We start from the raw sequence: 14,997 nt of genomic DNA on the forward strand, positions 1-14,997 counted from the left end.
AGTGAAAATACCTACAAATCTGGTAATCCAGTTTGTGAATAAAGTGATCAGAGTAAGTCTAATAATTACCTTTAAAACTAGTGGAGTTAATCATTATTTATTGTACTTCTTGTGTTGTTTCATTGAATTTATACTTTAGTTAGTAAAAGTGGGTTAAAATTCTTTAAATTTGACGTCTGGCTTAATTTGGAAGCTATAATCATCATACAAGATGAGAGGGCTTCTTCTAGATAATTTGAGATAACAAAGTAAAGTATTGCCAATTCTGCCTAGGGAAGAAGGCATGGCCTAACTTCCATTTGATTCCTTTGTTAGTCAAGTTTGCTGCTTTATGAGAAATCAACACCATTAAGAACGTTCTGTCATCCAAATGCTGCTGCAGTGTGGGCTGACAAAGAATACCATAACATTCTGATGCATTTTCTCAACCTGCTCTCTCTTAAAGTATCCACACCCAGTTAGACATCTCTGGGCTTACAAGGCAAAGTTCCAATATGCCTGCATGTCTTGCTTGTGTCAAGAGAGCATTTTCTGAGAAAAAGCGGAGCTCTTCAGATCCCGTTATGTTCCATTAATTTGTAACTGAAGAGTCTACTGCAATTATAGATCTAGTCAAAACCAACTTTATAAATTGCTGTTAAACTTTGTAAAAAATGTTTGAATTTTTGAATTAAAAATAAAATAAATAAAAAAATGATTTAACAGGGCATTCTGATCCTTTATTTCCATAAATAAAGGACACACACAAAAAACTACTTACTTTGATGCAGTATTATAGATGCTCATAAAAACTCTCAATAAATACCAATAAGGTCATGTAACAAACTCTAAATGAAGCATCAGATGTGAATAGTCATGTAAATGTATTCTGTCTGAATGCTCTTTTGAGTCTTTCCTTCTCATATGTTTTACTGCTCTGTCTGTTCTGGCAGTGTCTTACATATTCATTTTTGCTACACTTGTATTCTTTGTGAAAATTTAGATCCTTTCCTTGCTATATCTACTTTCTTGCTAAGTTCTATTGCTGTTCCTCTTGACTTTTATTAGTTTCTACTCTTTTCTGATAGTTTGTAGTCACCTTTGCAGACAAACCACTTCTGGCTTATTGTTCCTCAGATATTCAGGAGTTTCTCTGCTTGTGTTATTTTCTTCTTCTAACCATATGAAACATATTCCTTTGATTTTTTTCCTTTGGCTTTCTCTTACTCATCTTATGCTCAGTGTCATACCTACAAAACCCTATATACTTTTGCTCATTATTATGTATCTGCTTTTGTTTCTACATTCTTCTCAAGGTTTTTGTTTTTTTTTTTTTTGGTTGGTTGGGTTTTTGGGGGGTTTGGGTTTTGGTGTGGGTTTTTGGGTTTTTTTAATAACTGGCTGGTTTGTTCTGCACTGTGCTTAGAATTTTCACGTTCTTCCTAACCCAGTTTCCCTTAAACTCCTACTTTCCTCCTGTGTCAAGCAAACAATTCTTCCTTCGCATAAAAAAAAAAATGCATCAGAATCACCTTTCCTGACTTCTGTGGTTTGGCAATAGTTTAGCCTTGTTTAATTAAACTTCTTTTTTTTTTCCAGTCTAGGAACATGTTTGTCTAGGTTTATATACAATTCTGTGTTCATTTGCTTCTTTGCAAAGTTTTCAAAATAACAGGAAACTACTCAAGATTTCACAATGTAGTATAAAAAGACTTTTGGAGTATTTTTTATTTCAGTAAAGATGGGACGTGAAAGAAGGTTAGCTTATTATCTCTAAGTTTAGCCTTTAAAAAATAAACTTCCTCCTGTTAATGTTTTATAGGTATAAATGACTTGATTTAGCCTGCTGAATAGTTCTGAACCAAAGCTTTTAGAAACAGTGCTTGGTATATATTCTGCTAATATTTCTGCTTTAATTTCAAGCTTTAAAAGCAGGATTTTTTTAATATTTTCTGGAAATATATGCTTTAGAATTTATTTTTAATTTGGAGATGAGCTAGCTAAAAGATTACTAGTGTTAAAATCCTGCAAAATAGTGACTTTAGTTCTCAGTTGCACGTGTATTTATGTTGCTTTATTTTACAAAGTATAATCCTTTGTGAATATAAAACCTAATTTTAAAGGTATTTTCATTTATTAAGTGGCTAAAAGGTGAAAAACTGCTTGAAGGAATGAATGAGCCAGGTCTGACCTTTGATTTTAACTTGTTCTTGTCATCTAGACCCAGCTGTGTGCCTGGCGTTGTTCAAAAACAATGAAAATAAACATCTCCATGTGAAACCACCAAGGAAGACACAGCCTATATATGCTGGTTACTTTGAAGGTATGAACAAGTATTTTACTTAGCTTTATGCATATAAGCATATATAACTTTTAATGTCTTTTAAGCAAGCCTACTTGAAACGTAAAACAATATGCACAAATAGAAAGCAGGAGTTTAAGGTTTTTATCTGTTCCTGGATATCTCAAGTTACATCAGTGAAACATTTCAATTCATTGGGGAGGGCAGGGGGGATGCTCCTAGACATTAATTTGTAATGAACTAGTGACTAATTTATTTATTTATTATTATTATTAAATCTTCATCATAAAAACCATCAAAGCATGTCACAGAGGTGTAAAATACAAAGCACTAGAATAAAATTTTATAAATGAAATATCACTTCAAATTCTTCATCTTATTTTCACTTTTTCTCAAGCTAGCCATTGATTCCTGACAACCGTAATACGTTTTTAAGAAGCTACTTTCACATATATTCCCTAAAACCCCACCATTTGACATTCTTCTCTTCTTGAAGACAAGAAAAGAACCTTCAGCATGTAAATATAAAATTGGCTTTCCAAAAACATTTAAACACTGATGTTGCTGTTTTACTGTTGAAATTCATGTTAAAACTCTCCTTGGTTCAGTAAGGCCAGGTCAATTTAAAATACCCATGATGTTAGAAGCTGAGCATCTCCAGAGGCATTGGTTTTAGACTGTTTTGATTCCTTTTGCAACTCAATAGTGTGCTCAGTAAGTTGTCAGTTGTTGCCTCTGTCTTTTTATCTTTCTCAAAGACACAGCTATACTCTATCTGATTTATTCCCAATCCCACAAAGTAAAATTAAAAATAATAAAACTGTATTAACATTCACTGAATAAGGATAGAAATTAGAACCTGTCTGAGAGAGGTGTGCAATCAGAGTATACCCAAACTGCAATTCAGTCAATTAACCTAGCTATATGAAAGTCTGGATTTGCCTCACATTCATAAACCCTGCTCAAATTTGGTTAGAAACAACTCTTGGTGAATTCTGAAGAGGAAAAATGTTTGCATGATTACTTGCCTTGGATCCAAGCATGAATTTACCTAGAATATAGAGTCTGTATGTACTGTGCCTGATTTAGCATTCCCGGTGTCTCACATCTGTTCCTGTGGCATATGCTTATATGCTCAAATGTGACATATGCTGGAGAAGTAGGACATGCAGACTGTCTGCAAAACACTGGGTGCTCAAAGCCTACAAGCAGTAGTGTGAATGTTCAAAACCATGTTGAAGAGAGGAGTTTGATCCCAGGTTCAGTACCCTAAAGTCAATGTACATTTAGCCTAGCTTTTCTGCCACCAGTTTGTCTGTTCCTGCCTGGAGACATTTCCCTTTGTTTAGGAAAGCCAATGTATGCATTCTAAAGATTACCAAAATTACTTTTTGAATACATGGAGAGAAGGCACCACAGCAGATTAGACATCAAAAGGCAAGCACTGTAGTGGCACTCTTGTTTATCTTTCATTTCAAGGACCATTGTACTCCTTTGGCCAGCTAATAATCTGAGATTCTGTTTTCAGCAATCTTTTATTGGGTGCTTACATACAATCTGTTGCCTTCAAGAGGACGAGCAATACCCTTTTTCTTAACCAAAATATAAAATTGTCCTTCTACATGAGGCATTGCTACTTCAGATGGTATGGTCAGAAAACACTAGTTGTAAGCTAGAGCCAGAGTGCAGCACAAAGTATTTATTTATGTGTATATGAGATACTGTCAGACAGAACTAAAAGGTTCTAAATTTAGAATTTGGTAACACTTTGCATGTTATCTACTGCAAAGCAAAGCACCTGCAGGATAATTTCAGAGAATTGTGTTATTAGTCATTTCTTCCCTCACTCACAGAAAAGTGTGTTTCCCATTTCCCCTCTCTCACCTTTTGACCATTTCTTCCTCTTTTGCCTGGAATAGATTTCTTTGGGTCTGTTCTGTGATGGGAGTTCTTTCTGTAACAAGAAGGTGGACTGTTTTCACTCTGTACCTATAAATCTTGTGGACACCATATTTTAGGTCAGGAGAGAATGCAGGCCAGTCCATTGCATGGTGGAAATAAGCTTCCTCCATTCAAGGAGGAATTCTGTTAAATAACAGAGTCACTACTTTTTAAACAGGATGTCCTCAGAAGTGAAACAATTAGAGTGGTTTTAGATTTTCAAACTGAACACGTCATGGTAGTGAATATTTAAGAGGTAATCCAGTTAAAATGTGTAAAAAATGTCTTCTGTCTTTATTGCGTCTTTAGTTTGTGTTCAAAAATACAAATAAGAAAAAAGAATAACAAAATAAGAGGTATAAAAGACTGAAAAGGAATGAGCTTAATATCTGATGGTTGTGTGTTTATGAGATAAGGGTTATGCTGTGTCATAATTTGCCTTCTCATCTAAGCTACTGCATCATAGTGATAGTGTAGTATCATGCAGCATCTGTAAAGGGATATCTAAACAGAGTGAGGTCGTAGTGTTGATGCAATATTCAACTATTTTCATGTGACAGAAGTTGTGATGAGCTGGCATGCAAAATGCTAATATCTGACTTTGAAAACTTTTGCATAAATTTAATCCCCTGAGACAATTCACATATCTCTAATTTGACATAAACATTGTAGGAAAATACATTTTCAAAACTTGAGTGACATCATAAATTTTTATTGAATTTTAGAAGAATCCTGCTTTACTCACTGATGTTATAAAAATCCCCACAGGGGACCATTATTTCACATTTGTACCGCAATAGCACACAGAAGTTAGGCAGAGACAAACCCCTTTGTATGACATGCTTCAACAGCACGAGGAAGCATTGTTCTGACAGACAAAAACCAAGCATTTAAAAATACAAGCAACATTTGAAGGCGTGAACTATGGGAATGTAATTAATTGTTTGTTAGTGCATGTGTTTGTTATATATATGTGTATGTGTCAATACATATCTGTACAATATATGTGTATATACGCACACAAATATGTATGCATATACCATGAGTATAAGTAGGTATATGAATTCAATAAGCATAGCAGTTATGCTTTCATAGTTGTATGTTTTGAAAGGAAAGTAAATTATGAACAATTAATCTCTGGTGTAATTTCTAGTATCAAAGTGCATATTGTACTACTAACGCTTTCTCTCTAGATTCTGTTTCAGTTTCTTTAAAATTTATTTAATGCATGTGGTCATTGTATAATACAGTTTCATTAAAACTATTATTTAAATCATATATTGTGACATTAACTTCAGTAGGTTGTGAAGCCACAGAATGTGGAACTATAAATATGTGTTTACTGCTTCTTTTAAGAAGCTATAGCCTGATCAAAAACCTGAAGACAGAGGAAAGCCTGACTTTTGATGTACTTTCACTTCTGATGATTTGCTGGACACTTCCTGGGATTATGTCTATTACACCGCTTTTTTTGATGTGATAGGGTTATGCTTCCACCATAATTGTTGATTTTCAGTTAGTGCTAGTTCATTGACAAAAGAAATATGCCTGTTTACTCTTTTAATGAAAATTCTTGGACATTTTTGTGTTTTGTAGCTGGTGACATTTCAAAGATCTCAAAATTTTGGAAACATTGTAAGAAACACAGATAATTTTTATCATTTCCTATTTTGCAGCAAAGCGTATTTTTAGAAAGCTTTTTAACTGTGTTTCCTCTTGCTGTCTGGAGGCTATTTCAGTTATTAATTTAACGTAAAATAGTCTGACTATTTTGGATAAAGTAGATCAGGAATTGAAGGAAGAATATACCTTTGACTCCTTCTCTTGGGAAATTCCAGTTAGTCCTGGCTGAATTGTGTAACAGAGCATCTCTGCCGGCTGTGGGTCTGTAATTACAGGGTCTGTAATTTCATTTACACAGAGGAAGGATACCTACTTTTCCAACCAACAGTGTGAGTGCTTTGTCCTGGCACAGCAGCTGAAAACTAAAGAATGAGCCCCGAGGCCTAGCACATTGTTTTGCTACAAGCTTTGGGAACAGTGTATATCTTTTGGAGTCCTCTTTAATCCATCTACCTCAACAATTTGGGTGGGTTATCCAAATAATTTCTGTTCAGTGGAATGGGAAACTGGATTCCAATCTGCAGAGCAAGTTGGAAGGATACAGTAGATCAGCTGAAAGTCCAATCAAACTAGTCAAGTACTATTTGGGTATAATTCATTTACTTTCTCAGAATTTCATAGACTGTGCTCTAATTAATTATGTAGATTAAGTGATTTATTGGCACATATAGTACATTTATTTTTAGTCATATCCATATCCAGCAGTGGCACGTCTATACCGTACACTTCAAAGGAGTGGAAACAATACAACTTGACTTTACCCAGGAGTGTGCTCAATGACCACTACCAGGAAGTTTAACTATATTAAAAATGCATTGGACTATGCTGTCAAGATATGTTTACTGTAGTTTGGGAACCTGTAGTTCTAATTGGCAGTACTGTATTTCCTGTCATTTTATGCTAATCGGTGACTAAAGAAAATGTAATGGGTATAATGTTAAGACAGATTTCACCAATACAAATTTAATAATGAACAGATTATGCTTTCTCGGGTTGCTTTTAATTATGGAAATATTTATTCATTTCTCTTTAAATTGTCAGTAGAAATAACATTTATTTTTCATACTGGAACAAGAGTAAGAGGTAAAATGATCTTGTGATTATGTCATATGACTGGAATATAAATATCAAGGATCCGTTTAAAGTCATCTGTTTTCCAGCTTTCTGATAGTTCACAATTATGAAACTTCTTGTAATCTCAAGTGAAAAATATGGCGAAACATTTTTATAGATTATTATTACTAGTGCTAATTAAAAATGTGAACTAGAGACTTTAGAGAGTGGAATTTTAAGGTTACTTTTGAGTTAAATATGTAATCTTATTAAAATATGGTGACATAATAATCAACATAGTTTCTTAGATTTTCTGTATTACGCAGTATGAATACATTGAAGAAAAGGTATATGCAGTAATTAAATAGAATTTATATTGATTCAAATTGCTGATACTTTTAAATATCTGCAAGAGAGTTAATAGAAGGTGTTGAGAGTGGAATGCTAATGTTCATTATTTCTGTGCCTTAAATTGTTTGTTGTTTGTTATTTAAGAGCGTTTAAAAAGACATTGAACTATAGTTAATAATTTGTGTTAGCTAATTTCTAAAAGACAAAACCAGCTTTTTTCAATGGAAAAATATAAATGGCTTCAACTCCCAGGAAGTACATTGTTTGTAAACATCCATTTCTAAATTAAGTCATCTTTTACTGAGCTGTGGTCTGAAAAAATTAATAACCACATTCTAAATCTGGCTTTGCTGCAATTCTACTAGCTGAATTGCCATGTTTACAATACCAATGCAATTATTACATATCTCCCACGCTTTAAATTTGTATGCCACATTAGGGAAGCAGTTTCTGAACCATACAGCACTGAGAAAAATGACAGAATAGTGCATTTCCAGAGAATGTATGATCTGTCCTGAGATGTGATGAAAATGTGTTACAGAAACCTGTAGTGTGGAAGGGGATCTATCTTTTAAACTCAAAATTCTATAGCTTTGTTTCTTATTATATAGTTTGAGCTCACACAACAGAACTCTCGCACTGAAATATTTTCTCATTTTAAGGAATTAATGGCTCTCCACCAGCCCTTTAACATGTAAAATGAGTAGGTTACTTGTGTCCAGTACATCCAAAAAGAGCCAGGATAAAATAAACATAAGGAGTTGGATATCTTGGAAAAAATCTGTCATGGGTTTGGGTTAATCATCTCCAGAAGAAATTCAACTTGATGCCTGAAATGTAAGACTTCTTGGAGAAAGCAGTAAAGCCTGAGGCAGTGTTGATCTGAAGGAGTGCTCTCCATGGGTCAGAGCTGCTCTGCTGGCAGAGTGCAAACCCAGTTCACAACAGCGGTACGCTGAAAAGTTGTAAAAGACTTCAGGGGCCTTACAGTGCACACACTCAAGCTTCGGTTACATAGTTCTAGTGGCCCAGTTTCTTATTATAAAATAAAACTAAAAAATGAAATCTGTGCCTAATTTTCTAGCCTCCTGTCCATCAATGATACTGTAGGATTTTTTCAGCCTTCATGGAATGAAGTAATCCAGGAATTATGGTATATGTTTAAAAATAAATATGTAAACCATCATTTATGTGCATTTATACCATGTACTTCAGTGCCTGAATATTTATAAATGACCTAGACATACAACATTTATTATTAATATTTTTGCTTTTCACAGTCAATTAAAAATGTTTTTTTTTCTATTTGCCTGAAGCTCCTGAACAGAGGTGTTTGCCCTAAGTACTATACAGTAGCTTAATTTTATGAATTCTCACCATGGTTCTAGTCTTCAGGGTTCCTGTATTCATATGTTAAAGCTTTCTGACGGCGTTTCACCTGCCTATGTATTATCTCTTTGTTCCTGTCTCTATTTTGGAGACTGTGGTAATTTGTGGTGGTCTAAGGACTTTATTAGTGCATCAGACGTAAATGAGGTCTCTAAGCTAAGAGTGTATGTGTGTGTTCCAAAAAACTTCCAAAACCTGAATTTTGTACAATGTGTAGGCTGTCACCTGTGCTTTCATGGCATAGTAATTTACCATCTTTAACCTAAAAGGAATTACATGTTTAAAAAAAAAAAAAAAAAAAAGTCTTACTGCTTTTTTGCTAGTAACTATCCAATGATGACTTCAGTGGGAATGACATTTCACCCGAACTGTCATCAGAGGTTAAGTACTATTTTTTCTCATTGTTGAATAAGGTAACACAATAGTTCAGATAATTTTATTTGCACTTACTGAGATTCTACCTCTTTTCTTTCCTTGACATTTTATGGCCAAAAGCTCAGTAGTGTAGACATCTGCATCTCAGCCACTGTATATGTAAAGAAGTTGACTCCACATTCAGAACCACAGCTTTTAGTACTGCATAAGGCAGTCATTTTGGATGAATAGATCCCTGAGTACCGAAGCATTTCAAATCCTTTTTCATTTGACCATTCAGTGACCTGATAACTATTTCCTGTCCCTAAGTAAGGTTGTGACCCAGGTCTTAGAGTGCAAAAGAGATAATTTTAGCAACAAGTTAAATCCAAATGGTTTCTTTGGAGGGGGTAAGGGAGAATAGGTTTGGCTAAATTCCTCTAAAATAATGTTACAGCACTTGGATTTAGTACGTCTAGTTAAAGGTAATTGTTGAATTTGTTGCCATCTGTTTGGATGCCTGGGGACTGTAGTCAATAAGGGTTGGTTTGTTTATTTGTTTTGCTTTTTCTGAACAGTATCCAATAGTCTTTTTACACTTCAAAAAACTAATTGCTAATGAAGAGGTTATTAAAAGTGCATTTTGAGATATACCCCAAGCATTTTCCAAAGTGAGTGTTTCAAGCATTAAAATCATATTGCTATACAAATGTTAGTTTCATATAGGCCACAGAAATTGTATAGTCTGCGTCATGAATGTTGCATTGCACAAATGCTTAGCTGTGGACAAGGGATAGAATGTATTCTTAGAAATATTTTATAGGTACAAAACTTATTTCAGTTGGACAACATGACATGTTTTAAATGTACAGTGAAAGAAATGTTTCCTGTAGCTATAAATTTTAGTAGTACTACCTATGCATATTTTAAGTACTTTCAGAGGTGAATTAAAGGAAGGCCTTCACCCCAGAGCTTTTCATTGATTGATTTAAGTTTTTTATACAGGAATTCATTTTCTCCTATTCTGTAATGAGAAATGTGGTGTTATGGAGAATTAATAGTGTTAATGAGGCTAGAGATCTACAGTATTACAAAAAAGCCATTTTCATGTATTTAATATGAAACACACATTTAAGTCTCTTTCTTTTTTATAAATAATATTGTAATTCATATACATTATATATTTGCATAGTGTGCAACATTTTTCAAGCAAAACATTAAAACGACTTCAAAATTGAAATCTAGGTATTAAAAATTCTATGCCGTTCAATACTAACCCTTATAGCAAAGTTCTATAACTTTTAGAAATTTCATAGAATCTATAAAATGGTATGTGTGGTAGACAATGATATTACAATGAACTGCAAGTAAATCAAATATTTTAGTGAAGATGTTCAATCATGCAGTGATATCTATGTAACTTTTATACTGTTATTTCTATAATGTACATCTTCCAACTTCATAACTTCACAGTTCAATTCTTATCACCTGCAATATGAAAACATGTTAGCAGTTGTTTGAAATTTGTAGGTTTGTGCTGTTTTGATGTATGCACTGCAGATATTTTATGTGGCTTACACATATTAAAAAGGCAGAAATACTGATTTTTCCACTTTTATATATATATATATATGTATTTACATAGGTATTTTTTCTTGTATTCCTAAGAAAGACTGCATACAGATATAATATTTTTGAATAAAATTTTATTTACACGACATTCTAGAATAGTTCATCTTTTGCAGGTTTCTTGTCCGGTTAGCTAATCCAACATGGTTATAATTTCAGTAATTACTGTATTTTTAGAATCTTGTAGATAACTCAGTGCAGGTAATGAGATAACAAAATCCATGTAGCTACACAAAATAACTTAATTTCTCTTTCACAATCATCATTAAACAAGCAAATTATGAATAATTTTAATTTTTTGAATGGTTTCTAAATGCAGATTGAGTATCAGGCTGACTAAAAAATTGACTGTGGAGTCATTTTGCTAAAGCACTTGTATGCTTTTTGTTTTCTAATAAGAAGCAAGCTCAGTAGTTTTCAGTTTATGAAGAGATCAGGATAGAATTTAACTTTTAAGAAGGATGAATTTAAACACTACTGTGTACTTCAAAGTTAAATTTACTGACAATATGCTTTATTAGCTGAAGTATATTTGGTAATTGAGAAATTAGTAGTGAATGTAAAAAGAAAAGAAGCTATGTGCTGCTGAGGCAGAAAGTTCTGATTTAACCTACCAATGACCTGGCTTTGTTTGTTCAGATGACAGTTCTAAAAGTGTGCAGAGAATATTCCCTTTTAATACAGTTATTTGCCGCAAGCCGTGACCTCACTGCCTGTCAGGGAGCAGGTCTGAATTGGCCCTTTCTCTGATATCGTGACATTGCTTCTGTTGCCTCGATTGTGACCCCTGATTGCATGATACCCCTGAGAGTTCAATTTAATAAGCGTGACTCCTGACTCTTAGCCAGGTCTGCCTTCTTAGTTTTTGTCGGACTCTACTTGTAGTCTGGTCTGCATATGCTAAAAACACTGCATAGGCTGTCATCATTCTATGTGAGTTGTGTGCACTGTATTCAAAATTCTCTTTCAAACATCTTTCATTTATTGCAAATGGAAATATTTATGAAAGCTTACTTGGAATAAATTTTAAAATTTGCTTCTTCCACAGTTATAGCTGCTTGGGATTTTTGGTTTTTATACCTTTGTACAAATAGTATTATTTCAGTATATTACTAAGCATGCTGTTATCCATGCATCATACTAATCCCTTTGAAATTTATTTCCCCTGTGCAAGTGTTACATATTTCTATGACTTCCCATCAACAATATGTTCATTATGGAAATACTAGGGGCAAATCCCCTTTTTTCATTGCATAATTAATATAGTTGCACAAGGAAATAGTACTGATGAGCACCCAGAGCACTGTGAGATGTAATTATTCAGGATTAGTCAGGTGAAAGCTGAAGAATCTGGAAACCAGGAGGTGGTGAGTAGAATTAAGACTTTTAAATATAATTGAAAATTAGATATCTTGGTTTTCGTTATTATTTTGCTACTTCATTGCATTCTATTCTCCTGTTTTCTTCCTCTTCTAGCCAGAATCCTGAAGGAAAGGCTATTCAGAGACCTGGCTGCCTTGAGGGTGATGGTACTATTCAGGCATTTCTCCAGTTTTAGTGTCCATTGATGCATTCACTGAACCAAAATATGGAGAAGTTCAAAGATCTGAGAGTTTCAAGAACTGTGGTACAAGTTACAGACAAGTTTCTGTATTGATTACATACATATTTTGTATTCTCATTGCAGATGTACACTTTTTTCTATCCTCTGTTATCAGTACCTCTAACATACTGCTTCTATTCAATGTATTTAGATTTACAGAAAAGTAGAAAGTTCTTGACGAACAAAATAATGCTTTGTGCTTACTTTTGTAGTTACATTTAAAAAATTTCTGTAAATATTTCCATTGAATATTTCAATATTTCTCTTAACTGTTTTAAAGAATTCTGTTCACCTTTTCACTTAGATTACTTTGTGTTAAAATTGTTATATCTTCTATGAAAGGGAAACTATATTAGAATCTTGCTTGTAAAACAAGTTTGATGCAAGGCAAAAAGCACGTATTTCCTTGTTACATTAAAACTTGACCATGAAATGCTCTTCATTCTTCTTCATGACAGTGACTGTTACAGTGGAGGTAAAATCTTTGGCCAGTTATATATTTTTCTTTCTTTTTTTTTTTTTTTTTTAGCAAATTCCCATGTGAGATAATACAATTTTAATAGCCTAATTTAGTCTATAATGTTGTAAAACTCATAATATAAGCTTCTGTTCCCTTCTTCTGGAGTAAATAGTATAAGACTAACTACTGAAGTTATTTAATCTCAAGTGGGAGTTTGCTTACCTAATTGGAGTTTATGGGGTTTCACTCCTTTCTGGATCAGACCTTAATGCTCTGTAAGTTCCTGTGCTATTTGCTGGATCTTAGATAATTGGCTGCAAAGGTAGGGATGGACAACTGGTTTACCTGTTGTTAAGCAACAGATAAAATAGATTATACTTTTAAGTTAGTTATGGCTGTCTTGAATGTTATTGCAAATGTAAACAGAATACACATGAAGAAAACTCACCTATTCAGAGTCATCATGGTATTTAACTTATTCCCTCCTTTCCAAAAAAATTTTATATATATGTACATAGAAATATATGTCAGTGGGTTGCAGAGTTTGATACCAAGTTTAGCTAGTAAGTTTAGTGAAAAAGAAACTAATTTAAACACACCTACTTTAAGAATAAAATATTTACTGTCAAGCTTAAGGAAGATTAAATTATGTTCAGTAGTAGAACTAGGTTTTTTGTTTTGTTCATTTTCTCATTAGAAAAAAAATTAAATAAAGGTCTAAAAAAAATTCTATAAAAGAACAGGATGAATCAGGGCTAATTTATTCCTTTTTCAACTCTGATTTCTTCATTCAGTGAGGTAAATCATTCAAAACTTCTCTGCATGGATAGAAAATAAAACCCACAAGACCTGTGCCATTGTAACTATAACTGATCCAAAATCAAAATAATTAAAGCAGTTCAATTCCCATGGGGCTGAATACTCTTGAATAAGTGTTGGTTTCTCTAAAATTATATACGGTGTTTCAATTATTGCATTTTTCATGTGTTTACAAGCTGAAAATTTCTATCCAATTAATCAAGAAATATATAAAAATACTAAGTTCTTTGAGCCATATGAATTAAGAATTAACCTGGGGCAACATAACAAATTGTGGTTTTGTTTTGCTTTTTTTACATGTCCTTCTTTAAAATGGAATTTCCTTTTTTTTTTTTTAATAGATCCATAAGACACTGGAATTTCATATTGTTTATTTTCTTCCATGATGTATCAGCCAATTAAGTATAACTTAATAAGAAGAATTAGTACTTTTATGTCTATATTTATTTATAGTCACTTATAAGTTTAGTATTTATGGTTATTTTTAAGCTATATGTAAGAATTGTACACACTTGGGGATTAACTCACTTTAGATGTAGAGTCTTAAGAAAAAAAGAACCATTTCTATCTGAGACTTTTTTTCCATTTAATTCAATGAACATTAAATCAAGCCTTGTTTATACAATGTTTGGCATAATGACAGGCCTGATCTTCAGTGGTACCTCTGGGTTTTACTATAAAGTAAATTCAACAGCAGCCTTGCACTTAGTCTGTGTAGACTTTGTGTGTATATTTGACAATGTAGGGTAGTTCTGCTGTTATGCATTACAGCACTGACAAAGCTGTGAATTATTGTCGCAGTACATTCATCAAGTACCAACAGGTATTTCAAGTCAACATCAGAAAGTAAGTCAGAAATAGTTTCACCCACACAAAATAAAACTTTTAATTTTAAAATGTTATATATACATAATAGATACAATATATAACCACCTCATAGGTATTCATAACTGAACTACAAATTTACATTGATACAATAATTTCATTATTTCACTCTCATTAATAAGTACCACTCACATATGGTACTTGTGTACATCACATGTTGACGAACATGAGTTCATAAAAAAAAAAAAGTCATATATTATTTAGATAACTATCTAGGAAAAATGTTTATTTTCAAGGGTAAACATAATAAAGACTTTTTAAAATGTACATTCCCAAGGTATGAGATAGAATTACCTATTTTAATTACTTGTTCATAAAAATTATGAGACAATTATTAATGTGGTGTAAGTCAGCTTCATTGACTAACTTCATGCTGCTCCTGAGTAATGACTTTTTTATTATATTTTTATATTTGGCACATGTATCTTCTTGTCATATAGAAACCTAAAATTTTTATTTTGAACAAATTTTTGTTGGGTTTGGATTTTTTTGTTCCTTTCTTGTACTTTTGAGTCCTTCAATACAAACAAAACCTACCTTAATGGTTGTCACACTCAATGAAATTTGCTACATTTTGTATTTTTTACCCTCTTGATAGGGGACAACATA

At 33.0% G+C, this 14,997-nt stretch overlaps 1 protein-coding gene across 1 annotated transcript in view; it reads left to right on the forward strand.

The window, feature by feature from the left end:
- LRRIQ1 (leucine rich repeats and IQ motif containing 1) overlaps nucleotides 1-14,997 on the forward strand; it is a 117,062-nt gene that overhangs the window by 68,187 nt on the left and 33,878 nt on the right. The window contains exon 22 of the mRNA XM_080394214.1: nucleotides 2,201-2,302. Within this exon, the coding sequence (XP_080250340.1) occupies nucleotides 2,201-2,302 (102 nt within the window). The remainder of the gene's footprint in view (nucleotides 1-2,200; nucleotides 2,303-14,997) is intronic.

Source organism: Falco punctatus, assembly GCF_963210335.1.
Source record: "Falco punctatus genome assembly, chromosome: 6".
In the NCBI taxonomy this organism is placed as follows: Eukaryota; Metazoa; Chordata; class Aves; order Falconiformes; family Falconidae; genus Falco; species Falco punctatus.